The sequence below is a fragment of the Manacus vitellinus genome, unplaced genomic scaffold (assembly GCF_001715985.3).
Source record: "Manacus vitellinus isolate BGI_N305 unplaced genomic scaffold, ASM171598v3 scaffold_28_pilon, whole genome shotgun sequence".
NCBI lineage: Eukaryota > Metazoa > Chordata > Aves > Passeriformes > Pipridae > Manacus > Manacus vitellinus.
In genome coordinates, this window is record NW_021940122.1 from 6,885,913 (window position 1) to 6,913,121 (window position 27,209).

Sequence of the window (27,209 nt, forward strand, 5' to 3'; positions counted from 1 at the left end):
AAAACAGTTAAGTATAATACAGTAAGGCAAGTGCTCTAATCAAGATTTTAGCACAAATCCTGTAGCACAGTGGAACAGTTAGTTATCCTTCACCTGTCTTCTTCAGCAAGACTCAAAAATAATAATAGCCTGCGTATGTATACAAATACACAGTCTACTAACAGCATGGCCCAAAATGTGGAGAGGATTTTCTCTCCATCTGACACAGCTGGCTACTGCTTTTCCTTCCAGATCCCCGGAGAATAACACACATCCTGCTGCAGCATCGAGATTTTGATCACTGCCACAGTCCCTCAGCAGGGGATGCTGCAGATTGAAGGATGAGAGACACTGTGGAGTTCAGCAGACTGCATTTATTGAGAGATTTTTAACATCTCCTTGACCATTACCATTATTGCCCTTGCCTCACACGCAGTTTTTACTCAGGCTAGAAAAAATTAGCTTTTCTTATTAAGTTTGTAGTTGTTGACGAATTCTTGTGCTTTTAATAAGATCACAGAAAAGTTTAGAAATAGTTGCAAATCAAAATTTTTTTCAGTGACTTAGTTCAAGTCCTTTCACTGGACCAGCCCAAACAAGGACACTTTTGTAAATATCCCAGCAAAAAGTGCATAGAAGAACAGAAGGACCTGTCCCTCAGGTCAGTCCATAGCTCCAGTCCTCACAAAAGGAAGTTTTCAACCAATCAATTAGATGCTGTGAAGGAACACTTTACTTTCTTCTTTGCTACTGAAGCACTCTTCCAAACAGAGTGCCAGAAGCCCTCTGCTCTAACAGCAGCCACAAATAAGATCTGTTGCCATTTCCTATAACCTGTGTGGTGCTCGCCCCTATGAGACCTTGGGCTGCACACTGAAGTCCACTGTAATGTTGATGTACAATGGGTTGTGTTCCACTGAGAGCAGTTTGTATGAACAAGAATTCAGCCCGTCTGTTTTCCATGTTCTAGATACCTGACGCAGAAGCTTCATTCTGAGGAGAAAGAGGAGAAAAATCTTCATCGATATGCACAGGAGAGGAGTTTTGACCTCTTTCCCACTAACTAGTAAATTTGGCAGTAGTAACAGCTACTGCCATTACCTATCTACTGGGAATGTAAAGTCCTGTTTTTCCTGTCCTCAACACAGACAATCAGATATGGAGTAAAAAAGTGCTTTGGTTTAATCTCTGAAATCATATCCATATAACTATAACTTTGGAAGTTTCTAAGGAACACCACCCAGTCAGTTCTACAAAGATCTCAGGTGCAGAACAACTGCCAGCTGTGAACAGTGTTGTCACAGGGGTGGCCCCCAGAGCCCCTGGGTACCACAAAATGCCTATTTGGCCTAGAGTAAAGACCTTGTTCCCCCCCCAGGTGCCTGGCTCCCAGACACAGACTGGGACAACGCAAGGTGGAACACTGTTCTTGACTCACCTCTCTCGATTCTCCTCATTGCCATGGTCTCGGTTGTGGAAAATCATCGTGTACCTGGCTACATCAGCAGATGGCCTCACCACCTTCATCTTCTGCAACTCAACCCTGGAAGAAGCAATACTGGTATGAGGAAGACAACAGCTATAAGCCAGCTGTTAAGGAAAAAAAAAACAAAAAAACAAAAAAACTGGAGACTTCATCTTTTGTAGATGCTATGGAAGGAAGTATAGAGAGTCATAAAAACTCATCTGCATCTCTTCTAGAACCCATTTTGCCGGGAAAATGAGGCTCAGAGTTGCATTTCTGGAGAAAAGGTTTGGTAGGGTGACATACACACCTTTCTTTTAAACAGAAGCAGGTAGTTAGTACAGTGGAGATCACACAGAGCTTAGGCACACATTATACAGCAGAGTATGTTTACATTAGTATTGACTGGTCTGCTCTGTAGCAAGTTTCCACACCTTTTGCAACAAGTTTATCTCAACTCCTGCAATAAAACCCCCATACTTAATAGTTCTCCACTTAAAAAGAAGGGGGGAAAAAAAAAAGCTTGTTTTCTTCTTTAATGGCTGCAAAAATTCTTATTTGTTCACATGAAGAAAATTTCTTTGAGAACAATGCCAGAAACACTGAGCCCCAAGCACGGATTTAAGTGTCTGACATCAGGCACTTCTTTGGAGCTTTTGACCTTAAACATATCTGTGGAACACAACAATTTTGCTCTGACAGCAGAAAGGGTTTACATCATGACAATGGAATTAAGGAATAGTCCACCTCTGCTAGTCACTCAGCAGCTGAAACAGCAATAGGAAACCAAGATTTGAAAAAACTTGAGCCCCTTTCAGATTTCAAATTACTTTGTAGCAGTAAATTATGAAACAACTACAACAAATGATCTGAAAAGTCGCTTGGTGATGCATGCCTTAGGACGGGCCTGGAGGCAGCACAGTAGGACCCGAGAGCCCTCCAGGCCTGAGTTCTGACAGCACTGAAGGGATGCTGCCATCTGCTGACTTCACTCAGAAAGGCTCCAAGGATGTCTCTGCGCAACCCACCAAGGCGGCAAACTTGCCCTTACAAACTGTCTCCAGCCCAGCCCAAGACCCACCCAAGAGGAAAGGCACGAGAAGTTGCAGTGCACACGCTGTGTTGTACCACTTGGTTTCCACACCAAGACCAACAGCTGCAAAGTTAAGAGGTGCCACGCACAAGCATCACTTTCAATTCCAACGCCTTGAAAACATCATAGAGACTCTCAGTAAGTCCTGCTGGTCTGCTGCACAGCTGCTTCTCCAGTGCCCACAGGAATATCTGAAACACCACTGTCACCCACGGGAAGCTGGGAAATAAGATGGTACCAAGCCACCCACGATAAAAGCCAGCTCCCAAGAGGTCACTGAGAAGCTGGTGTGTCTAGGTAGGGGTAGGAAGGAAAAAAAGTGATTAAGAAGGGATGGAAATCCATGTCTCCAGTAGACCTTTTAAATTTCTTGAGATACAGTTGACTAATTACTAAACTGACACAGAAGAAAAGCTTTCATTTGGAAGTTCCTAACTTTAACACACTTGATCCCCTGTGCAATTATGTAACATCACCAGGGATACCACATTTATGTCCCCAACACTTAATCAGCTGAAAAGGATAACCACTTAAGAATGACAGTTTGTAACCCAGGTTACAAACCAACTCTGCCAGCAGAGTTTGAAGGGCTGTGGGGTTTTTTTCTGTTGTTTGTGGGGGTTTTCCCCCCCTTCACCAACAGCAGTGCAGGATTAGAGGTTTCTTCTTAGGCACAGCGCAAAAGATCAATGTAAGTTTTGCTGACTTCCTTGCCCCACTAAACATCTCTCAGCTAACAAACTCACCCTACTTCAACAGACACATCTGCAAAACCAGTTTTAACAAGAGCAAAGGATATATGCAGCCTTTCTAAAATTCAAATTATTTGCTAACTTTACAATAATCAACAGCACCCACATACAAACTAAGCCCTGACCGGAGTAAATCATGGTAGTCAGTGAATGCAAAACACCCAGTCCCACCAAAACACTCTCACACTTGCAAAGTACTGGAACTGAATATCTTTGTGTCTCTGGCAAACCACACTCCAAATTCAATCTCATTATTTCCATTATAACCAATTTCCAAGCAAGAGTACAGATACTGTGTGGCTGAGACAAAGCCAAAACAAACCAAGCAAATACCTTAACCCACCCCCAACCATCAACAATGCTATCAGGAAGAGGATGTCTCAGGCATGCCTAACCCTTGCAAAGAGGAAACTGCTCACAGAACTGGATCTTGCACTTCAAATCCCCACTGCAATACTGTTTGGAACTGAAGGCCCCTGTAGTGTTCTACTTTTGGAAGCATGGCATGAAGTCACACCAATTTTTAAGAAATTTTTTAAACCAATTTCTCATTGTTTACCTGATTCGAAGGTCATCATCTTCTCCACCCCAACCCCAGTAGTTGTTAGAGAATCCATTCACTTTGGAAAACTGATCTCTTGTTAGAGCAGTTACACCTCCAAAATATCCCCGGTACCGTAACCTAGAGGTACACAAGAAGAGAGAATGAAGAATTAAAAGTCAAATTTTAACGACAATCAAAATATACCCTGAAACTCCAGATCTAGACTTGTCTTTCACAGAGTGAATGGTGCACAAATCCTTGTAGCTGGTCCTGTTCTCTTCCTCTTTTGACAAAAAGATGGTGATTTGCTTTAGGCCAGAAAAAGTTAACTCTCCAACAGAGAGAATGGAGTCTTCTTCTCTCTTACACGATTCCCCTTGCCAGCCAAAAAGACACTTCACCTCAGGGACTCTGATGTGTAGAAAACAAACAAAGCTACACACTAACATAGTAGAAGCTTTGCAGTAATGATGGCAAGCCATTGACTATCTTAAGAGCTGAATCTGAAAAACTTGGAATGAAATCAGCTCACAGCAAGGGGGCATGTGCTATGGGATATTGCAAGAACAATTCCAGGGTAAGGCACAGTGCAAGTTACTTAGTAACTCAATGTAATGGAGCTGAGCTCTAAAGGAGATTAATTTCTAACTTCTACTTTCCTCCTCCTGAAAATTGCACCTACTTTAAAAAGGTGTTTACATACCATGCTTACTTATCTCCTTACACCATTCTGCTAATTGCTTTTTATTATGCCCTCCTCTCTCTTGGCCCTTAAGGGAACATTACAAAACAGCCTCTACCGCCCTGTCCCTGTCAATTCCGGTGATGTGCACGTGGCTGCAGATTGCATTTGGATTTCTACCTGTATGTGAATCTTAACAGATGAACAAATTGCCAGGGTTAGGAAGTATCCATCGTGGCAATTTACATGCCAGACAAACAAAGATGCAATGTTTATTATTATTCCTGATTTACCATGAACATAATTTAAAAAACACCAAGAAAAAAAAACCAACAAAAAAACACCCTCAGACTATTTTTTCTGGCTGATTTTTGTTCCTGCTCAGAGCAGGGTCTGCTAGAGCGAGTTGCTGAGGACCATGTCCGTTCAGGTTCTGTGCATCTCCAAGGATGGAGACTCCATTTGCCTTTCACTGAGAAGGGTCTGGCTGCACCACCTCTACTCCCTTCCATCAGGTATGTACACACCTTGCCTTCTGCCTTCTCTGCTCCAAGCTGAACAGTCCCAGCACTCTCAACCTCCTTTCACATGTCAGATCTGCAATCCCTTAATCATCTTCACAGCTCTTCTCTGGACTTGCTCCAGGACATCCAAGTTTTTGTTGTGCTGGGCAACCCGGAACTGGACAAAGCACTCCAGGTTTCATCTCCATGGTGGTGAGTAGAAGGGAACAATCACCTACCTTCCTCAACCTGCTGGCAAATCCCCTCCTAATGCAGTCCAAGATGCTAAGGGTACATCACTGGCCCAGATCCTTTTCTGTAAAGCTGCTTTCCAGTTAGTTGTCCTCCAGCAGCTACTGGTGCATGAAGTTACTTCTCTCCAGGAGCAGGACTCTGCATTTCCATTTGTTGAAATTCTTTAGATTCCTGCTGGCCACCTTCTCCGGCCTGACAAAGGCCCTGGTACATAAACCACCCCTCCAAGATTTCTATCTTCTGAAAACTTGCTTAGGATGCAATCTGCCCTATCTTCCAGGTTACTAATGAAGATACTAAGCAGTATCAGCCCTAGTATTAAATTCTGGGGTAAACCACTAGTGACTGGTCTCCAGCTGGACTTTGCTCCACTGATCAGAACCCTTTGAGCCCAGCAGTTCTGACAGTTTTATCCCATGTCACTGTCCACTTATTAGTCCATACTTCAGCACTTTGTTAATGAGGCTATTATGGGAGACAGTGTTGAAAGCCTTTTTTAAGATAAACATTATCCACTACTCTTCCCTCATCCACCAAGCTACTCAAATCAGAGAAGGCTATCAAGTTGGTCAGGCATGACTTGTGAACAGATTTGTTCTCTCTCCTCTATCTCCTCTCTTCGAGGAGACCAACCATAAGGTAGAGGAGGCCCCATCAAATTTTAATTATACATTACTACCTTGAGATTTCTGCTATAGGTACTCCAGAGAAATGCAGTGAACAGGTGGAATGGATAGCAAGAAGGTCCCATAAGCAGCAACAGCAGGGGAGAGCCTTCCCCAGCCATGCTTTCAGGTTGCACTGCCAGTCACTAACAGTACCATATCCCCCTATTCCAGCAGCCTGGCAGGGTTTGGGAACTGACTGCCCACCCAGGCATCCACATATGGTACCCCACTGCTTGCTTATGCACCCCATAATTCCCCTACACCACTGGAGAGGCAGACATTGAAGGAGCCAGAGCTGGGATGCACCGGGAAGAGTGTGGCCTGCAGGTTGAGGGAGGTGATCCTCCCCTTCTACTCAGCCCTAGTGAGGCCACATCTGGAGTTCAGTTCTGGTCTCCACAGTTCAAGAAAGACGAGGAGCTACTGGAGAGGGTCCAGAGGAGGTTACAAAGATGATGAGGGGTCTGGAGCATCTCTCTTATGAGGAGAGACTGCAGGAGCTGGGCCTGGTTAGTCTGGAGAAGAGAAAACTGAGAGGGGATCTCATCAATGCATATAAATATCTCAAAGGCAGGTGCCAAGAGGATGGTGCCAGACTCTTTTCCACGCTTTCCAAGAACAAAGAGCAATCGCCATAAACTAAACCATAAGAAGTTACCTCAACATGAGAAAGAACTTCTTTACACTGAGGGTGGCAAAGCACTGGAACAGGCTGCCTGGGAAGGTCATGGAGTCTCTAGAGACATTTAAAACCCACCCGGATGAGTTTATGTGTCACTTGCTTAAGGTGACATCTTAGCAGGGGGGGTTGGACTAGATGATCTCCAGAGGTCCCTTCCAACCCTAACAATTCAGTGATTGTGTACCCAGGACAGTGTTGCCCACTCAACCCTCCTCAGGCAGCACAGAACTGGCAGGGCCCAGGCATGTCTTGCTTCTAAGGCGACATCATCTGCAAAAATGCACCTCTGTAACAATGTTCAACCACCACTTCCCTGAGGACAAGAGAATATTAGCTCCTCCATAATTTTTAAAATCGGTCTGAAGAAACCATACTATAGGAATGGTCAAACAGGAAATGATGTTGAGCTGGTCTCAAAGAAATAGCTTTGCTAGGACAAAAAAAAGTTTTTCCACCCTTATCTTCAAAGCCTTAATACATAAACCTTCTATCTAAAGAATCTAAAACTGAGCTGTAGTTTATGTAGCTTAAGAAAAGGCACTGGCTCTCCAAAGAAGCACGGTTGCTAAGATTACTGTGCACTGGATCACCACAGGAGATATGCCCCTGGAAGAAAAACATCCCCCACAAGGAAACTCAAAAACAAGCAAATAAACAAACAGACCAAAAAAAAAACAAAAAGAAAAACCCACATTCATGCCCCAGATACTTTGTGTTAATACAGAATATGTGTGATTTCAGTTTTCTCTACCTTATCTGAGCAATATGTCTCAGCATGCTCACCTCAGCTGCAGCAAAACACTGAGGTCACCCATGTGGGATTTCAACCTGTGGTCTCAGCTCAGTTCAAGTATCATTCTTGAGCTCAGGATCTGAGTCCCTTCAGATATACCCAGAAATTCCCGTGAAAGTAGAGCATTATTATCGCCACTTCATGGATGTGTAAACACAGGCAGTGACACAGAAAAGCTACGAATCAAATTCAAACCACCAGTAGTCTAGTGAATGCTGGTGCACGGTATTCACAACAAAAACATTTAGTCTGTACTCTTTAAAGCCAAAGCATAAAGCTGACCTATACCAACAGCTCCTTTACATAAACAGGAGAAACATGAGAAGACTAACAGTAAGAAGATCTCTTAATAAAAGCAAAAGTCCATCTGCAGGTTTAACTAAGAAAAACACTTTCAGGAACTAAGGCACAGGAGGTTAACTAAAGTCCCTCAAGCTTTGTGCCATGTTATTTGCCTGAATTCTACATGCCTGTCAATTAACTAAAGCTAATTGACAGCTAAGTGTTTCTGTTCCTTTGGTGCAATGACCATCCTGTAACCCTCAGCATTCTCTCTGCAAGACACAGTGATCCAAATGCCTGTCACAAGCCCAGTTCATATGCATGTGTTCAAGTTTTCGCTAAATGACTGAACAGTGAATAAATATTATTCTGTATAAGAATTGGCACATCCCACCTCTTTCTCCTATATTTAACAAAGGAAACCCAGAAGTGAAGAAGAGCTTTACTTCAAAGTACTTTGAGATCAGCTTTTGCAAAGCCCACTTCCAATCAATATTTTGAGTGAGATGACATGAAGTGAATCTTGAAAGAAACAACTTCAATGAAAACACTTCAGTCATTAAACTCACCAAGCTCACAAGCCTTTTTTTCTCTGAGGTGGACTGAACCTGACTTTTCACTTTAAATTATTTGTATCAGGCAAGCACTTAGGGGACCCATTTAAAAATCAAAATAATGCTGTGTCAGACACTGTTTAACCAAGTAATTAAAGGACAATCCTATCCCTTAGCAAATTCTCACACTTGAGCTCTCAATATCAGATATTACCTCTTAAACAGCAAAGGTAAGTGGCAAGTTTTATTAAAGTAAGATTACACCCTCAAATCACAGGACGAGTAAAATGCAAATGCACTTTTAGCTTTGACAGAAGGTCTCAGCACAACCTCTGGCATGTTGCTTTCCTCTCACAACACCCTTTAACTCGACACCAGGAACAAGCATGATGACAAGGATCCTTTGTACAGGTGACCACAGGGCAGATCTCAGACATGTCTGTACAGATATGTGCAGTCAGAAGGCACTCCAGAGAGGTGAAGAGCTACCACCAGAAACCTGGTGTCAAGAGGAAGGGTAGATACCAGCATACAGCCCCATCTGAAGAGGAACATTATGAATAATGTGGTATTTCCCAGTTTGATAGTCTTTCCATATTCCTGGGTTCCTACCTGTATCCAGTATTGTTCCTGCCAACTACAAGGTGCTTTGGCTGTGTGTCACACATGTAAATGTTAAAGTCATTTTCTGGCACCAAATCCACATCATGGAAAATGAAACAGTCCCAGTTCGCTTCTTTTAGGGCCTCTAGGTATCCTACATTCAGCAGTTTAGCTCGATTAAATTTGGTGTTGCCAGCCTGTGGAAGAGAATGGAAAAAAAACTCTGAAGAAGGTGTCACAGAGTTTAAACAAGAACTATTCCCAGGCACTGGTCCTGATCACACAGTTTGCAACCACATCCATGGGGCACAGCCTTTACAGCAGTAACTGCACAAGGAGCTGCCTCACAACACTGGGCACAGCATCAGAGTGGCCAGTGATGCAAAGGGTTTCTTCAGTCTCTATTCATCACGAAAACACGCAGCCAGGGCCAGGAGAGCCCACGATTATCTGGGCACCAGAAGTATGAGTGATCCATGATGCAGTTTAACTGTCATTGCTGTACCCTGTCCTGGAGTTCCCAACAGGCTCCATAGCAAAAGAGGTATCAGTACACAGTTTAGAAACTGGTATTCCATACAGCCATGTCAGAAAGGCTTATGTAAATGCTTGGTTTTTGTAAACAAATCAAAACCCAACCCCCACATTAATCCCATGCTAACTAGTTTCTAGATGTCAGAGCCCTTGCCACAAATGATTTATGCTTGTCCACTTGGTTTCAGGGATAGCAATGCTGAAAGAGTTCCCTGTACTTCCTTAGATCACACACAGGCGGCAGAGTGGGAAGTAAAAAGCGGGTCTCTTCATTTTTAACTCCTACTTAAAACCTGATGATGCTGCTGCACGGGGCCACCTCCTAGTACAGGACTTTGACTGACTCGTACTAGTCTTCACTGTTAGCTTTTGCTATAAGTGAGTTTGTATCTGCTCTTCAAAAACGTAATTTTTCACCTTTGAAGTATAGGTATATACATACACACATAGCACTTTTGTAAGCTTATCATGTCAACATTCACTGCAGAGCAATAGGTGTGCTTATCTTGCTATTTATTTTTTACCTGACTGCACACATGTTCCAGCCTGCAGAAGGTTTTCTGCCCCTCAGGATAAAGTGGTGATTTCCCTCACTTTCCCACCTGGGAGCCAGAGGGCCAAGGCCAGTACTCCCAGAAACAGACAGGGCAGTCATTTTCCAGAGCTAGGAACCTGGTGTACTTGAAAGAATAAAAAAGACATTTTCAAGAGAAATTGCTTGGAATTCTAGCAAATGTACTAGAAAATACCTGGATGGAAAGAGGCTCCACGGAAAATGATAAAGAAGCTGGCCTCCCCAAGCTGAGAACAGGTGAGCTGTAGGGAAAAGCTGTTGTATACAAAGCATGTTTTACTGCTCTAAAAAGTAATGCTTTGCTCCAAAGCAGCATTTGTTCACCATCACTAACAGCCATCTGCTTCTGCACAAAGAAGACTTATGGGATTTATGGCTCTATACCTGCAGGCCAGAAAACACAGTTCAGTGCCCACTCTGAGAAATTAAGGGATGGATAATCAGTTGCTTCCATTCTCAGGGAATAAATTTTACAGGAAAAATTTAGATATAATTCACCCAAAATCTATGATTGTCAAATTTCTGAGTGGCTTTTTTTAGTATGTTTGAGGGGGGAAGGAGGGGATTTGTTCATTTTGCTTAAAATGTCCTGTATATGAAAATAGCCATCAGATGATCTCCCCCTGATGCTGAAAACATAAGTTATGGAGTGAACAGAACAAATCCGATGGCTGGTAAGGTACATGTGGAAAACATCACTTGAATTGAGTATCAAACCCAGCCTAGCTCAGGAGCAGCATCTACCATCTGCTGAAGTTCTGTTTTCCTCATCAGTGCAAGCCACCACAGCGGCTAAATGGCAGCTGATGTTGCTTTCCAGGAAGGGCAGTTTTCCATGTCAGACCACATGCTCAACAAATAGCAAGACTTACTCTCATACTTTATCAAGGAGAGAATTGTCCTCCTTTGTTCCTATGGAAGAAGAACACTGACCACAAAACAAACTCACGTTTGGAAAGGAATTATTCACCCTTTAGAGATTACAAACTCATACTGTTTTCAGCACAGCACTCATGTATGCACACATTTACACAGAGAAGCACGATTTTCAAGATGTTACGAGTAGCCCATAAAGAAGAAATCTGGAGTACACCCTTCAATGGCTCAGAGAAAAAAATACAAAAGATCCATTCATTAATCTTCCTCCAAAGTAGACTGTGTATTTTAACAGTTAAATCCTGTTTTTCTTTCCTCAAAACATATTTAAAACAATTAATGACATCACAACTGAAGAGTAAAAATGGATTTTCCCTAGAAGATTTTTGTTAGACCAGTCTTTGGGTACACCTATCTACATAGAAAAGCTATGTGAAAGCTTTCAATCTTCCAAGAAAAATCTGCTAGAACAAGTCCAGACTTAGTGCTGCTCACATCAGACAAAACTTTCATACTTCCGTGTTACTTTTTGCTAACATGACAACAGCAGTTCTCCACCTCACATATTTCAATTAAATAAGAAGGTATAACCATTCTCCCAATGATTTATTGCTCACCACTGCTGCCTACCTAGAATGAGTCAATAGATGTACAATTGTAGTACATATTAATGCAGGAAAAAAAGCCTCAGTTTTTCCACTCTACAGGCCACATGATGACTCTAAACAATGGAAGAACAGTCCACTCCAAGTGAAAATATCCTGCCATGACTTTTGTTGCTGTTCTGCTGAAGCATTCAGCAAAAGTGTAAGGTTTCATCTAGAATGCACTGCCTCATACTGGTTAATTCACTCTAGGTTCTTTAAAAAGAAGGAAAGAGAAACTGTATTAATTTATCACCTTTTTCTCCTGCTGTCTGAAAAGTCTGTTTAGAGTCAAAGCAGAATATGTAACTAAATGAGAGTAAAAGAAAGTAAACATGGTAAGAGATCAAGGAAAAGACAACATATAACAAAAGAGAAATGTATACTGCTTCTAGCTCATGCAAGTAGAACATAAACACCTTGATGAACGACAATGATGTGGACAAACTTGTGCTCAAGTTTTAGCCACTAGACCCAGCATTGTTACAAAGAATGTAAAAAAAGAAGTCAATAAATCTTCCAGGAACAAAGTGCTCTGCCATGACAACTTCTTCCCACCACCCTTGCTGCAGAAATAAAGCAGCTACAAGCAGTAGCTGTCGTGTTTAGTTTGAGAAAGCAAAGGTAAGTACAACCACATGACACACACGACTTACTAAGCTCAACAACCAGCAAGCAGATGGGGGAGAAGGGTTGGATATGAACTGAGGCCTTCGATTCAAACAACTCCAAATGTAAAGACAGAAAACAGGTCAGCCTAGTCACAGCGTGCATACTGCAAGAGAAGGGAGTTGCACTAGCAGTGCAGAAGGTGCTTACCTTGAACTCTAACTCAAAAACAGTAAGTTACTTAGACTGAGAAATCAACACCAGTTAAAAGACACTGTTAATATTTCCCAGCAGCTGAGCTCAAAGCAGGCTTGGAGGACTGATGTGGAAAGCAGAGGCAGCAGCCTCTTCCTGGGCTGCAGGGCACCAACATCACCCTAAACCAAACACATCTCTGCACCGTTGCCTCACCTGGTGAATAACGTAGATGCCGTAGTTCAGCTGCTGCCTTTGCAGGAAGGGGTGGAGGTGCTCCAGGAGGTACAGCAGGTGCTTCTCTCGATTGCGGTGTGGGATAAGGATGGCCACCTGTTGCAGTGCTGAGCACTCCGTAGGGTGATAACGGCCCTTGGCTACCTGAGGGTTCTCCTTTTGCACTTCTTCTAGTGTAACAGATGGTTTGAAGGTGAGTTTGCTGGCACCTCCTGTAGGAGAAGCACAAGGACCTCTCCTGAGTCATTTCAGGTTGTGGATAGTCCAGTTGCTTAATGAGGCACTCTTTAACCAGCACAAGAAACCCAGGTTTCCTTGCCTTTCTGAGAGAAAACTACTGCTACAAGGATATTACACAGGCAGTGGAAAGAGAGGGTATATCAATTGTTTAGTTGCTTAAACGGGGTGTCCAGCCACATCCAGGGAAGAAGAGCTTCAGCACATACAGTAGTTGTTGGGAAGACAAACACTGTCACCAAGAACATCCCCCTTTCCTCCTTTCCCTGAGCTTTTATTGCTGAGCATGATGAATGGCATGGTCACAGGGTATGGAATATGGGGTCAGCAGTCCAGGCTGTGTCAACTCCCAACCTCCTGCCCACCCCACCAAATTTTAGGGGGCCAAGAAAGAGAGAGACAAAGCCTCAACAGAGTACAAAGGCTGTTCAGAGTACCCAAGTTACTGCTGCATTACCAGAGCTGTTTCAGCCAAAAATGCAAATCACAGCACCATATGGGCTGCTCTCCCAGCCGGACCCGCACAGGCAGTCTGTGCTACAAGTCACTTCCTCATCCAGAAGTGCTTACTGCAACTGGCTGTGTTGTATTTGTTTCACAGGAAAGATATCCAACTGTAAAACCACAAGGAAGTCAGCAGTACCAAAGCAGATTAATTTATTAAGGAGAGAGAAGCACCATCACTTACGCAGGTACGGAGACAAAGCTGGGCAGGGACCCTGAAATGACTTCACCACAGGAACATTTGCACTTGATTTGATCTTCATTTCCTTTTGACTGTCCACCAGGCTAGTTACCTTCCTGAAAACCTCCATCATGCTCTTAGCTTTCGAAATTTCCTGTCTGGAGTCCACAAAGTAACTGAATGTGGTCCATAGCACCATCAAAACCAAAGTGACAAGCACCAATACTTTGAATTTAGAGAAGAGGTGAAAAACATTCAAGCTCAAGGCCATTGTTCTCCCTGATCTGCAAACTGCTTCTCTGCTCTGGTGCCAAGACAGGTCACTGCATATCCCGTGGGGGTGAAACCAAAGTTCCCAATGAGAAGGTCACAGTAAGGAAGTAAAGATGGAGGTAGGGAGGGCTGCCACACTTCCTGCAGTTTTGCAATTCATGGAGCCATAGTACTGTTTGCTCTTCATATATCACGAAATATGACTGTAACCTGGACCACAAAAAAAAAAAAAGGAAGGAGAGAGTTAATTTCTATCACCTCCACTGCTACACCTTCACAGACTCCATGAAACCAGCTTATGACAATATACAAAAGGAACAGCATGTATGAACAACTGGTCAGAAAATAAGACACAGCCACAAACAAGCTGCATGATTTTATGCAAATCATTTTCCTGTTTTGTTCTCCTCTCTCAGTCTTTTTTCTTCTTTTTTTTTTCTCTTCAGATCAGAAAGTGCAACCACTACCCCACGTTATGTCTGTGTACGGTGCCTGGCAATATCCAGGCTTGACTACTTCTATTACTAGCAAAATTAACAACAGCTTAAAAGCAAGAGATTCTGCTGGCTATGAGTAAAGCTAGGTCCCCAACAAAATAAAAAACACATGAACTTCTGTAGAATTAAACTGTTTTCTTCTGAAAGAGAGTAGTATTGATGCTACGTTGCTCTGCAAAATGCAGTGTGAATCCTACAACACTTGACTGGCATCAGGAAATCATTCCTCCATATCTGCTGCCTGTCAGTACAACCTCAGGGGTCTTTGCCCAGTATTCCCCACTCACATGCTGCTGCAGGGGGCAAATCTTCCTGCTTTTTAAGGAAAAAGTTCATTCTTTCAGTGTTAGGTCTGTGAGGATCCAGCCCTTTTTTCCATTTCCTGCCCTCTTTCAAGAGCTCCATTTTCATACAGCCTTTCACTGACATCATACTACACTTACCACTCAATACTTTTGGATGCTATTATCATCTCATAGCAGAGAAAGAATGAAATTTTAATAAAGAGAGCTTTGATATAGAAAACACAGAAGAAAACTGCTACCTGTGAGAAGAACAAGGACTGAGGCTAAGTGAAGCAAAGGCAATGATTAAAGACAATGCACATGAAACAGGCTGGATCAAACGGAAGAAACACAGTGTGAGGCTATTCTATACCAGCTTAGAAAATATGCATGAGACCCTGGAGAGATACCAGAGTCAGAAGGAATACAGTAACTCCACATTCCCACTAGATTAGCCCAGGTGTCTTCTGAAGAATTTTGCTGATTCATGGGGATGTGTGTGGGACCCTGACCTAGGACGGACAAGATGAACTACTGGATGTACTGCCCAAGCTTCTCGGGGTTCCCTGGGAACGACCCGCTGCTGTTCCCCCTGGCAGGCACTACGTGCAGTGGCTAACCTGCTCTCTCCATTCACACACAACGCACAGTGTTGCTCTAAGGAAGCAACAGAAGAGCTTTCCATGACCTTACCACTAACAGTGATAGAACTCCACATCCAATTCAACCACAAACAGAGGAGAGAGCAAAAAAAGAGAGAGGCTACATCAGAGAAGAGATTATTACTTACAAGTACAGGCAGGGGAGAAAAAGAGGAGAGGGAAGGGTTCTCCATAAATAAATAGAATTTTTTTAAAAAGCCATGCAGTCATATTATAACCACACTTTTTGAAGGGTTTTGCTGTTTTGTTTTTGTTTTTTTTTTTTCTCTAGCTAATCTTCAAGAACACAAGGACAGAATCACTAAAACAAAGAAGATGGGAATCCTGAGTTCCTCTTAGTCCTCCTCTCCCCATATTCTGGCCCTTGAGAACACATTTTCCAATGAATTCTTTCTAATCTTAGACAAATTACACTGGAAACCTGTCTGCCTCATTTTTAAAAAAGATATTGAGAGCACTAAGCTAATTTTGATTTAACATTCTTTCCCCTGATTTTCCACACAGGAAAACATCAGAATAGCCTGCAAGGTATTGACAGCATGGGTCTCTATTACTCTATAAAGAAACCAGAGAATGAATAGAACTAGTTTTTCTTCTGTTGATACCCATTAGCTCCTGTTCTATTGTCAGAACAGGAAAAAAAATTAAAAAACAGCAACAGAGCAACACCCAGCATCCGACTGACCTACAAATAAGGAAATCTACACAGTTCAGGACAGCTGTATACATGTGGGAAAAACAAACAAAAAAAGAAACCAAACAAACAAACAAAAAAAGAAAATTAAAAAAAAAATCAAGAGGATCAGCAAATCTAAGCTTCATGCTGATAATACACACTGTGTTCTACCATCAGTTTGTAGTAAACAACTGGAAAGCAACTTTGAGGAGCAGTCGGTAACACATTTCACAGATACATTAAGCTCAACTACTTGTAGTGTATTATCACCAGAACAACAGGGACGCGAACAAAAGAGAAAATGTCCACCCTTCCCCCTCAGCTTATACTCTGCAGTAGCTGCGTACAGGAAATCAGTGATGAGCTCTACGAACCATCTGAGCGCAGTGTGGACCCCACAGGTAATATCAGCCTGTAATTATTAAATCAAAGACCTTATAATTTGCTTATCTAAACTCTACCCGCAAGTTTCTATGGAATAATCTAAATTGCTGCCTTTCATAACCTCTCAGTTACTGTGCAGTGTTCAGCAGGTGAAGCATGTCCCCCGAGGGGTGTAATCTTCTCCAAAATAAACCAAAGGCACCGCTGCACAAAATGCACACAAGAGGAGGGAATTTCCTTCCCCATCACCCAACCCAAATGTGTCCCAGATTAACCTGGGCTGAAAAGGACAATATGAAAGTGAAGATACTGAACTTAATATGCAGGGACTGACTATGAAGAGGTGTTTGCTAAAAATCAATTTATTATATTCATAGCTTCCCACTTTACCAGAAGTGAACTACAATTTTTAAAATAAGTTAAGACAGTTGCTCACCACTGATATGCAGACTAGTGCAAATGGGCTGTCTCCCATAAGAAACTCTTTTTTTTTTTCTCCACAAATAAAATTAAAAATGAACTACCCAAGGAAAAAGACATAAAGAAACAACAGGAGGCAATTGGCAGTATTAGTCAGAAGAACAAGGCTCTGAAATATTTTGTTGTTGTTGTTTTTAAAATTCCAGGATGCAGGTGTAAAATTGCTTTTCCATGTCCTGTGTAACCAAGACCCCTGTCACATTGAGCAACAGGCCCACATTTTCACTTGTCTTCTTTTTGTTCCCTATGTACCTATGGAAGCACTTCTTGTCATCTTTGATAACCCTAAATCGTGGTTGATATATTGGTGGGGGGTGAAAAAAGATCACCCAGTCAGACATTATAACGTGCAAACAATAATTCAATCAAAAATGCAATACTAAACAAATCTTGCTTTAAATAATAATCTCTAAGACACTGAAAACGTGGTTCTTGTTTCTATATTTTGTAACTCAGGGTTACTAACCCTCAAACATGTGTGGGAAAACATCTGTGGTGCAACTAAGCTCTTCTCATAGCTCTGAAACCTGATTCTAGCTATATCTGCCCATCATCAAAGGTACCAAGAAACTTTCATAGGGAACATAAAGTACAACTCTTGTGAAGAAAATTCTCAGTGAAGCATAACCAAACCTAGTTTAGAAAGTTACAGTTGGCTAGAAGGGCACAGCACTTCAGGCCACAAGGTCAAAACCACCACAGTACACATTTGAAAATCCATGACTGAAAAAAATTAAAGAGAAAAAAACATAGTTATCCAAATATTACATTAGTCAGAATTCCAAAATCAGTGAAAAATGTGAAAGGACCCCACCCACATGTAGATATACTATCTAGACAGACACTTTAACGCAATTCTGAATATATCTCTAATCATATTGAGGCACAAAATTAGTGCACAATCTGCATTCCCCAACATCTCGTCTGTACCAATAACCATCCCTGTGCTCTGCAGCTTGTCTGGCAACTCAAGTTCTGTAGCCTACATTTTTTGAAACGTGCCAAACCCTACTTGCTTGTTCCAAGGTTCTAGGCACTGCTCCTAACAGGCTACCTCCAGGAACTGATCAGAAACACAGAGCCCTATGACTCCTCCCTGAACAGGGGGGCTCCTCTGTTCTGATTCCTGAGCCTGCTGGCAAAAACATGACACCCCAACTTGCCCTTCTCGATCCAGGAAGTCTAAAATAGTAAGGAAGGTTCCAGCATGGACAAGACTTCTTGCGAAGCAAACTAGGAAAATTAGAACCCCATCCATTTTCATCCAGGGTTTTCCCAACAGAAATACACGTGCATTGGAGTCTGACACGCTGTGTAAGCACAGAACAAGTGAGCAACAAACGTACAAGATGGTTCCCCCTTACATGGGACCCCTTACAGGGTCAACCTACCCATTTGCCTAGCAGCCTGAGTGAAGCCACTAGCACTACCAAGCTCAGACATACCCAGAAACACTGGACTAAAACTTGTTCTTTTTCATCTAAGCAGAATTCCTAAGTACACAAAGTCAGTATCAGCAGGAAGGCTGATAATGGATAGCCCTGATCTAGACATTAGTGATGGAAAGTAACCTTATAAACAAAATTTGTAAGTAACTGGAGTTGATAAAAACTTGTTATTTTCTAAACATTGATTTTTTCCTGATACATTTTCAGAAAAAAATTGCCATAACTATGCTAAAGCCCAGATTCACATGATCACTTTTTTTCAATAAGTAATGCTTAACAGTAATAATAATCAGTGAGAACACACTGCCTAAATTTTATTTTTTTAATGTTTGCATTTAAAACAACTCATCCTGTAAGGAATGCTTGCAAGATAGCTCCAGAAAGATATTTTAATTTGATAAAAGGAAAAACTAATTACTAATTTATACAAAATAACTTTCTACCTATTTTACACTGTCCAGTAAGGACAGGTTTCCCATCACACAGGATTTTCCAGAAGCTCCTGCGACCTCATCAAGCTCTCGCACAAATTCCACAGGTAGCAGAACAGGTTCAGCAACAACAAGAATTCACTTTAACCTAACTGTAGTAAGTTCAAGCAGGAAACGAAGCATGAAAGAGTTCTTTGGGACTGCATTTATCAGTTCTGTACTATGCAGACAATTATTTATTATTTTATCTAGGCCAAAATCAAAAGCAGCAATGGGTTTGCTCTGGGAGTATGGCGAAGAAGTACAGTAATCTTCTTCATTAAACCCACCCAGAAGGAATTAAATTCAACTGACAAGGCAGAAAGATCACAGTACAGCATCAGCTTTTCTGTGCAGGACAGTTCAAATCCTCAAGTTTTACAAGTGCCTACACCTGCTCCTTTCACAGGCATTTCCTTCTTTTCAACAGATTAGGTTTTTAGTAGGGCATTTAGCCAATAGTTTTTGACACCTCTTTTACGCAACACTTTTCTAATCCTATTATCTCTTCCTATTTAAAGCCCACCTATTTAAACTGCACTGAGAAATTATGAAATCATGGGCTATTTAAAAACAAAACAAAACACAAAAGACAAACAAAAGAAATCCAATCCTAAAACAAAACCCTCTTCCACTTCTCAGAATTTCAAGCTAAATGAAGAAAGCACACTAAACCACTCACTGCTGCTGCCACATCCCTCCTTCCTGTAGAACAGTCACTCCAAAAAGTACGGAGAGCACTTCGCAAGCAGCAGACACTTTTTGTCCAGGAAACCCCACACCATAAAGAGACCTCTGTTACCTCTCACACGCTCCAGAAAAGAGTCAGCTCAAATCATAGGATGAAAGAAGAAAAAAAAAAGAAAAAAGTGCCAACACATCCCACTTTTCCCCAGGCCAAAGAGGCTCTCTGGTGCCGTCCCACGTGCCCCTCCCTCAGCTTATGTCCCAGCCTAGGATGGCAGACAGCCTCCATCCTCTCTTCCTGGCACAGCAGAACCATCACAGAGGCACTCAGGCATACCAGGACAGAAGCAATACTGCTTACAAATAATTCCCACAACAAACCACTCAATTAGAAACAAAGGCTCAAGCCTTTGCTCCTAAAAGCAAACCACAATTTTTATCAGTGTCCTTTCAGCATCTGCTCCCTTTGAAGATCTTAAATATTAGAGACACCATTCTTCTTATGTAGATCAAGCTGACAACCCTCTTATCCATACCTGTGGAGAAGTCGAGGTGCTCCCCCTGGATTCCTCTCCGTTATTGCCTGGACATACCGGTTGATGACAATACCACTGACAGAAGCATCTACTTTATGCAACCAGCCTGGCTCAGTAACCAGGCTTTTCATAAAAGGTAACTCATTATTGCAAGGTTGTTCCTCACTGGTGCTTTTCCCACCACTCAGCCCCACAGCATTCCTCTAGCAACCTCATAGGATCAGCTGGATGGAAACAATCAGAGGTGTTTCTCTGTTATCTTGTCCCTCTGGGGATCCCCCAGGCTACCAGGGAGACAGCACTGCAATGTCAGCGGTGCTGGCTGAACTCTGGTCTGGCACACAGTTACCTGGAAGAGTTTTGCTGCCAACCTTCCTAAGCCTCCTCCCCAGCTGTACTATATTAAGCAGGCAAACACACTTCCTTCAGCAGAGTTGTACCTACAATAGAGGAATTTATAAGCACTCCTGTGTCTGGTAAGGTGTAGGTTTTTCTCATGCTTTCAGTCAACATACAGATAACACCTAAAGATATAGAAAGGATGAGACCTGAGTAGACATATGGTATATGGGTAAGGAGGATTATACTTAATGTGGGGAGAGAAAGGACAGGTACAGCCTCATGATGAGTGTCAAACTCCTGTAACTTGAACCTGTTTGAACTCTTTGTGCAATAAGTACATTCCAAGGAGGTAGGTATTTGAAGGCTCCTCCAGTAAGCTTCCTCTATGCCACAAAGTTCTTATCTACTATCAGGACTGCACATGAGTTTTGAGGAGAGACTTCCTCGTTCCAGACACTTAAGAGTGTGGAAAAAACTTTTAGGACTATTGCATGTTTCAGCTTATCAGTCACAAAAAGTCAGACTAGCCTGGATCTTGACTGTCGCAGTCCCAATCTTTCTCTATGGTTCAGTCCCCAAACTATTCTTTCTCTGCACCAGCACAGGCTCTCATGGAAACATGGGGTTAGCTGCATTAGGAGGCAAGCAGTATTTCTAGCAACCTTCTGTAATCCTTTGTCTACACTTCCCACTGAAAAACGTCAGAAAACGTGGTACGACAACCAGCAGAAAAACAGTAGCTCAGCTTTCAGTTAACTAGGCATGGTTATTTTAGGAGAATGGTAACAGACATTTCCAGACAAGGACTGGTAACATTCTGCAAGCTCTTCAGAACCAGACAATTTTACAGAGGAAACACATGAGTTAAAAAGAAACAGAGCAAGGTGCACTTGCAGGGCCTGGTTACAGTAATAGCCACTGCCGGCTAAAATATTCCTGTCATGTCAAGAATACAGATACACAGATGTGCTGGCTCCGCATTCTTTTCTTACTATTTATTACTTGATAACTAGAACAAAAGTACTGGTAGCTCCAACTCCCTAAATTACAAACTAAAAAAGATAAAGAATACGTAACACACGAGGAAATAACTGTGGTGGTTTAACCCCACATGGCAATTACGCACCACAGCCACTCCCTCACTCTCTATCAACAGTGGGATGGGGGAGAGAATCAGAAGAGTAAAAGTGGGAAAACTCATAGGTTGAGATAAAAACCGTTTAAGGGGACAGAAAAGGAAGACAATAATAATAATAAATAGAATAACTGTGATAATAATGATAAGTAGAATATACAAAACAAAGGATGCAATTGCTCAATACCTGCTGACAGATGCCCAACCAGCCCCTGAGCAGCAGCCCCTGGGCAGCTTTCCCCTCAGCTGACATACTGAGCATGATGCCATATGTTATGGAATATCCCTTTGGCCAGTTTGGGTCACTTGTCCCAGATATTTCCTTTCTCAGCTTCTTGTGTCCCTCCAGCCTTCTCACTGGTAGAACATGGGAAAAGTCCATGACTTAGGGTAAGTGCTTCTAGTGCTTCTCAGCAACAACCAAAACATAAGTCTGTTATCAACATGATTCTCACACTAAATAAAAACCACTCACCTACCAGCTACTATGAAGAAAAAGAACCCTATCCCAGCTGAAACCAGGACAATAGCCTACATACTTTGCTTACACAACTTACAGTCTCCGTGCCTGTGGGCATCACGGAAGAAGAAATTGCAACAGACGTAAATGAGGAAAGGCTTGGCAAGCAAATACAATAAATCTGTTTCATACAAAGGGAATATCATAGCAGAAAAGCACTGAAACAGTACTCTCCACACATCCTTAACTCTGACATGCAGGACAGAAAAGAAAGTAGGAGCGTCTCAGTATCTCCCCTATCCCTAACAGGGACACCATTGTTAATCTACTCAACATTACCCCAAATGAGGACGCCTTTATGAACTGCTCCAGCATGAATCCCTTCCATAGGCCACAGTTCCTGCCCAAAAAACCTGCTCCTGCGTGGGCTCCTCTCCATAGGCTACAGTCCATGGGCTGCAGCTTCCTTCAGGGCACATCCATCTGCTACGGCATGGGGCCCACTACTGGCACACTCAGTTCTCCCCACCCTGTGCCTCCAGACAGAGCATGCACCTGTGAGCTTTACCTGTCAGCTCTATTGATGTCCAGAATAGTAACTACAAACTTCTACCACCTCAGATTAACCAACTGACATGTTTTAACAGTTCATCTAGACAGTCACTGCTGCATGGTATAACTATTCTGCCACAGCTACACAAACCTATCTTCAGGTAGACAAACTTGAGGCAACAATTTCTCCAATGCAGAAGAAATTTCAGTTGACGTTTTAACTTAATACAGAGCCCTAGAGCAATCTTGGCTTTAGCATTACTCAGTTCTTTACATTTATTTCAAATATTAGACAGTGGACATACAGCTACTTTTAACACTTCCAGTCAATATGGTGAGCAAGCAGCATACATTTTTACACAGTCACATTTCACTTATAAACAGGCCCAACTCTTCTAGTGCCTAAAACATCACTTTAAGACTTCTGAGATTACCAGAGGAAAAGCTTATGCTTTCTTTACTAAGCAAATACAGAGCCTTTTCTGCAAATGACCCAACATCATTACCAAGCACAGGCCAAACGAACGGGTGCTACTCCAATACTTTCCTAAGACGTAATGAACCCTGATTTTACGCTAGGAAATGCAGCCTAACATCTCCAGGCCAAGAAACACATTTATGAATGGACTCTCTTGTTACACAACTACAGTTGAGCCACTGACCTCACTGTAAAAGACACGGCACTGTCAGACTGAGTGCAGCTAAAGAGACAGAGCGAGGGGCACAGCAAACAGTACTGGCACAGCCTGTAGCTCCCTAAATGTTTACTACGGAAATACCTTTTAAAGAAATACAGCACATTTTAAAAACATCTTCCCTTCCAGGATGAGTGAAATATCCTGAAAAAACATATGGTAAAACATTTTTCTGTGAACACATGAATCTCATGTGTAATGGAATGCTCAGGTCACTGTTCAACTCAGCAATACCCCATCTTTTTCTGGCAGCTGCTGCCTTGTTGGAGTGGCATCAGTCATATGGATGACAGAATGTCAGAAGCTTTGACACTTTATAAAAAACATTTCAACACAGTCCTGGCCAAATTCCTAACTCAACTTTCTCCTGCACAAAAAATAACATCTGAGAAAACCACTAAATTATAACAATGCACATTCTTATTTTGACTTCACAATATATTTTTTAAATTAAAGTGTCGGACACAGAGAGATAAAGTAATACAGAAGTTAAGTAGTGTAGACCTATGGCTACCTAGTACATTTATAATTTTCAGTTTACAAGTATCTATGAACAAAGTTGTGAAAAAAATGAAAACTAATAAAGTTGAACATGTATTATGAAAGCATAACTGAGAACAGAATCCCATTATTTGTTTCTCATGAAGGTGAATGAGAGCATGAGAACTGCACCAAAGACATTTCAGCTTAAGCTTTGTTAGGCATGAAGAGATTTTATTTTTTATTATTATTATTATTGCAGGCTTAGTAAGAATTACAAATTGTCAGGGCCTACTGCAAAGACAGCTATGACAAAACTGTGCAGATAGCATGACTTTTTTAAGCTACTAAATGTACAGGACCTTTTCCATGTCAGAACACAATTTATACCTATGCCAATTTTCAACCAATCTGCAGATGGATTTTTATGCAGGAGAAAAGTTTCAAACATGCAAGTTAAGGGCTCTAACTCAAACCCTTTGGAAGTGGTATGGCCTAGAACAGCATTTTCAAATTCAAAACTAGTTCAATGTTGCAACAAGAAATTTTAATCAAATGCTTGTGAAAGTAATTCTAAAAATATACCCCTGAGACTCGAGATACTATTAAACCTTTTGGACAAGCAGCTCAGTAAAATTTCAAGCAGAAGGAGATAGTGTATCATTCTTACATTCAGTTACTAATCTCTTTTCCCCATCTCACCACGTCTTGCTGGGGTGTTTGTGGATTTAAGGGACACTTGATGTGGCCTTCTCTCCTATTCTCTTGGGGCTAAAGAGCTCCTGTCTCTCTACAACCCTTCTCACCCAAGCAGCAGATGGGCTCTAGCTCTTTTCAGGAAGATGAGAGAAGGTCGAGGGGGATGATACTTAACTCAAAAGCAGAGTATCAGAAAGCGGCTCCTTTCCAATACTTCACTTCTCATTACTGTGCAGGTTTTACCCCTTCTCATCTCACTGATGAATTCATGTAGCTGCAGGAGTTCAGAAGTCAACCACAAGACTGAAGACTGAGATGAACATAGGATTAGTGCTGCAGATGCCCAACCAACATCAGATCCAAAAATGTTGCTGTTGTTTATAACTGCATACATTTAGGACCATCATTATTTCAGTTTAAAAGTATCATCTGAATTATAATGCATGATAACTTTATCCCACAATTCACTGCCTTACAAATAAATATTACCCAGCTGTTGCTCTCAGGATACTAAGATGACACAATCATAGCTGTAAGGCATGTTACTTGTAGTTATGCCAAAGCATTTAAAACAGAAGACACAATGCTTATAAAAATCCCCTAAATATGCTGAAAACTGTTATGAAAAATGTGATGGAAGCTCTCATTGTTTTACAACATGTTCAAGGTCCCATTTATATACAGCGCAAAAACCTAGTCTCTGAAGAAAAAAAAAAAAAAAACACAGCTAGCCAAGTTATACACCTGCTGGGTGACTTTTGAACTCTGTATTTGCCAAAAAAGTAGTTTTTCAACCAAGCTCTTGCATCATTCAAACAGGCTAGAGAATCTGTAGGCATGCCACCTTCAAAATAGCAAAACCCAAGTTCACCAAACTCATTCATGTAACTTAGATTTAAGACCATATAATAAAAACATAGAAATCAAACATCCCTCAACTTCTATTTTTTCCTACATATTATTTAAAACAGAAGGACTTGTCAACTCAAACCAGAGAGAAAAAAACAAGCTTTCCAGAATTAAAAAAAAATTAATTTCTTTCTTCTAACCAAAAAGTATTTGTGAAAATGAAACACAGCTGTTTCAAAAATTACAAAGAAATACCTACATAAATCAAAAACAAGATCAATCAAAAACAAGATCAATCATACTTAAAGGAACTCTTTACCAAGAAAACTCATTTACAGTAACAGTATCTTGGATGAAAGGTGATACTTCACACTGTTAAAGAAAGGTTCACGAAACATTAGCAAAGTTGAATACTGACAAAGAATAATATAAAACCCCAAAGCCATCCTTTACAGTATTCTAAATTTAATCAGTGTTTGTAATTAAAAACAGAAGACTTACAGAATCATCACTGAGTTGCAAAGAAAACAAATAATCTTTGGAGAAAGAACATCTCACATAACTAGCAATCTTACTGACAAAAATAGTAAATATTTAAGTTGAAGAATGTGAACTGAACCCAAAATGAGTTGGGTTTTTTTTAATGTTAGCCATTTAAGTTACAACAAACTTTCATATTCCCCTTCTCTAAACCTCTCTGTTGAAAACTGTCTTCTAACCTGACTCAGCTGTCCCTTGGGAACTTCCATAGCTGTTGCATGAAGGGGTAGAAAAAAAATGTTAAATCCACAAGAGATCTTCATTGTTAACTCTTTGAGACAAGCAAGTGTTATTAAGAAACTGAATGCATGTATTCTCCTTTTTGACTATTACTACCCTAGTGCTGTGAAAATCTTAAGTGTGCAATCATACCACAGCTGTACTTCAAACGCATTTATATTATGACTCAGAAATAAAACCTTCTTGAATACTCTTGCTCACAGTCCCACTTCTGCTTCTCCTCAATACCTGCAAACACATTTCCATCGTCACCTAGGGCATTTTTGTCAAATGAGGACTCCCATGAACCCGTGCAAGTCTCCTTTCAAGTTCTCTGATCACTGTTCTGGAACCTCCAAAATAACACCTATAGCACTGAATGAAGCAATTTATGTCTCGTCAGTGAAAAAATCTTAGTGAACAGCATCACTTGCCCGTGGTCCAGTTTCTCCATGCGTGAAATGGAGAAAGTAACACCTAGTACTGCATTCACTTTAACACAAAACCATTCAAAAGCTGCAGTTAAAATGCAGACACCAGTGCATTACAGCCGTCCTCCTGACTTACGATCCCTGAGCCCGGTACAGTAAGTACTTCCATCTAGCACGTAATTTTTAGATACGTAACTGTTCCCAATTATATCAGCAACGCTACGCTACAGGGCATTATGTGCCGGCAGACTTACTTGGAGGATGACACACCTAAGTCCTGCCTGTGATGGCCATGAGGGATTTCCCGCACATACAGGGACTCCCCAGCACCCCTGAGCTACAGGAGACGACCCAAAGTTTCCGCCACGTACCAGATGCTCTAAGTACGAAGAGGCACAATTAAAACAAACCCTTTCGGTAACGCTGAACTGCAACACCGGCCGGGAACTCGTTACCCCCCGCGCTCATTCCCATACCCTCCCTCCGCAATTTTACCCGCTCCCGGCCGTGCTCCCCCCCCCTCCCGCTCGCCCCCAGCGCAGGCGCTCCTCGCGCGCTCCCGCCCCCGCACACAGAGCCTTCGTACCGACGGGACCGCGCCTTCCCACCGCTGCCGGGGGGCCGCGGGGAAGCGACCCGCTCCCAGCCGCTCACGGGCCGCGGGGACACGGACCCCGATCCCACCGCACTGTTACCGGGGCCAGCGGAACACGGAACCACGGATGCGGAACGCGCTTCCCGACACGCTCTGCCGTGCCGCAGGGATCACGCACGACACGCTCACCACCGGTTCCAGGGCCCGCATGGAACACGCAACAGCCGAACAACGCCGCTCCCACCGTTCCAGGGCCGCAAGGGCGCGCTCTCCGTTCCGCTTCCCCGGCGCGCCCGCCCGGGCGCGCCCCGCCCGGCTCCGCCCGCCCACCCGCTGCGCGGCAGGCGCCCTGTCCGCGCACCGCCCCTC

General features: G+C 42.3%; 1 protein-coding gene across 2 annotated transcripts; it reads right to left on the reverse strand.

Moving 5' to 3' along the window:
* Positions 1-333: 333 nt before the first annotated feature.
* B4GALT4 (beta-1,4-galactosyltransferase 4) lies at positions 334-26,523 on the reverse strand. 2 transcript variants are annotated; one of them, XM_018074675.2, is made up of 7 exons: positions 26,500-26,523; positions 13,450-13,929; positions 12,504-12,736; positions 8,865-9,052; positions 3,849-3,971; positions 1,418-1,537; positions 334-972 (listed from the first exon to the last, which is right to left on the reverse strand). In XM_018074675.2, the coding sequence occupies exons 2-7, from the start codon at positions 13,715-13,717 to the stop codon at positions 831-833; spliced, it is 1,074 nt and encodes a 357-aa protein (XP_017930164.1). In that variant the 5' UTR covers positions 13,718-13,929; positions 26,500-26,523; the 3' UTR covers positions 334-830. The 2 variants fall into 2 exon arrangements, with proteins under 2 accessions (XP_017930164.1, XP_008920769.1); XM_008922521.3 differs by lacking the exon at positions 26,500-26,523 and adding an exon at positions 19,423-19,555 and having other exon boundaries at positions 1,418-1,522.
* Between the last annotated feature and the right edge of the window lie 686 nt (positions 26,524-27,209).

What these genes read in the sequence shown, in the direction of transcription:
- B4GALT4 (XM_018074675.2), bottom strand. Translation starts at nt 13,717, where the DNA reads ATGGCCTTGAGCTTGAATGTTTTTCACCTCTTCTCTAAATTCAAAGTA. An exon ending in AGCTTTGTCTCCGTACCTGC is followed by an intron (nt 12,737 to 13,449) that starts GTAAGTGATGGT and finishes CTTCTCCTACAG; the next exon opens with GAGGTGCCAGCAAACTCACC. An exon ending in AATGAGGAGAATCGAGAGAG is followed by an intron (nt 973 to 1,417) that starts GTGAGTCAAGAA and finishes CTTTCTCCTCAG; the next exon opens with AATGAAGCTTCTGCGTCAGG.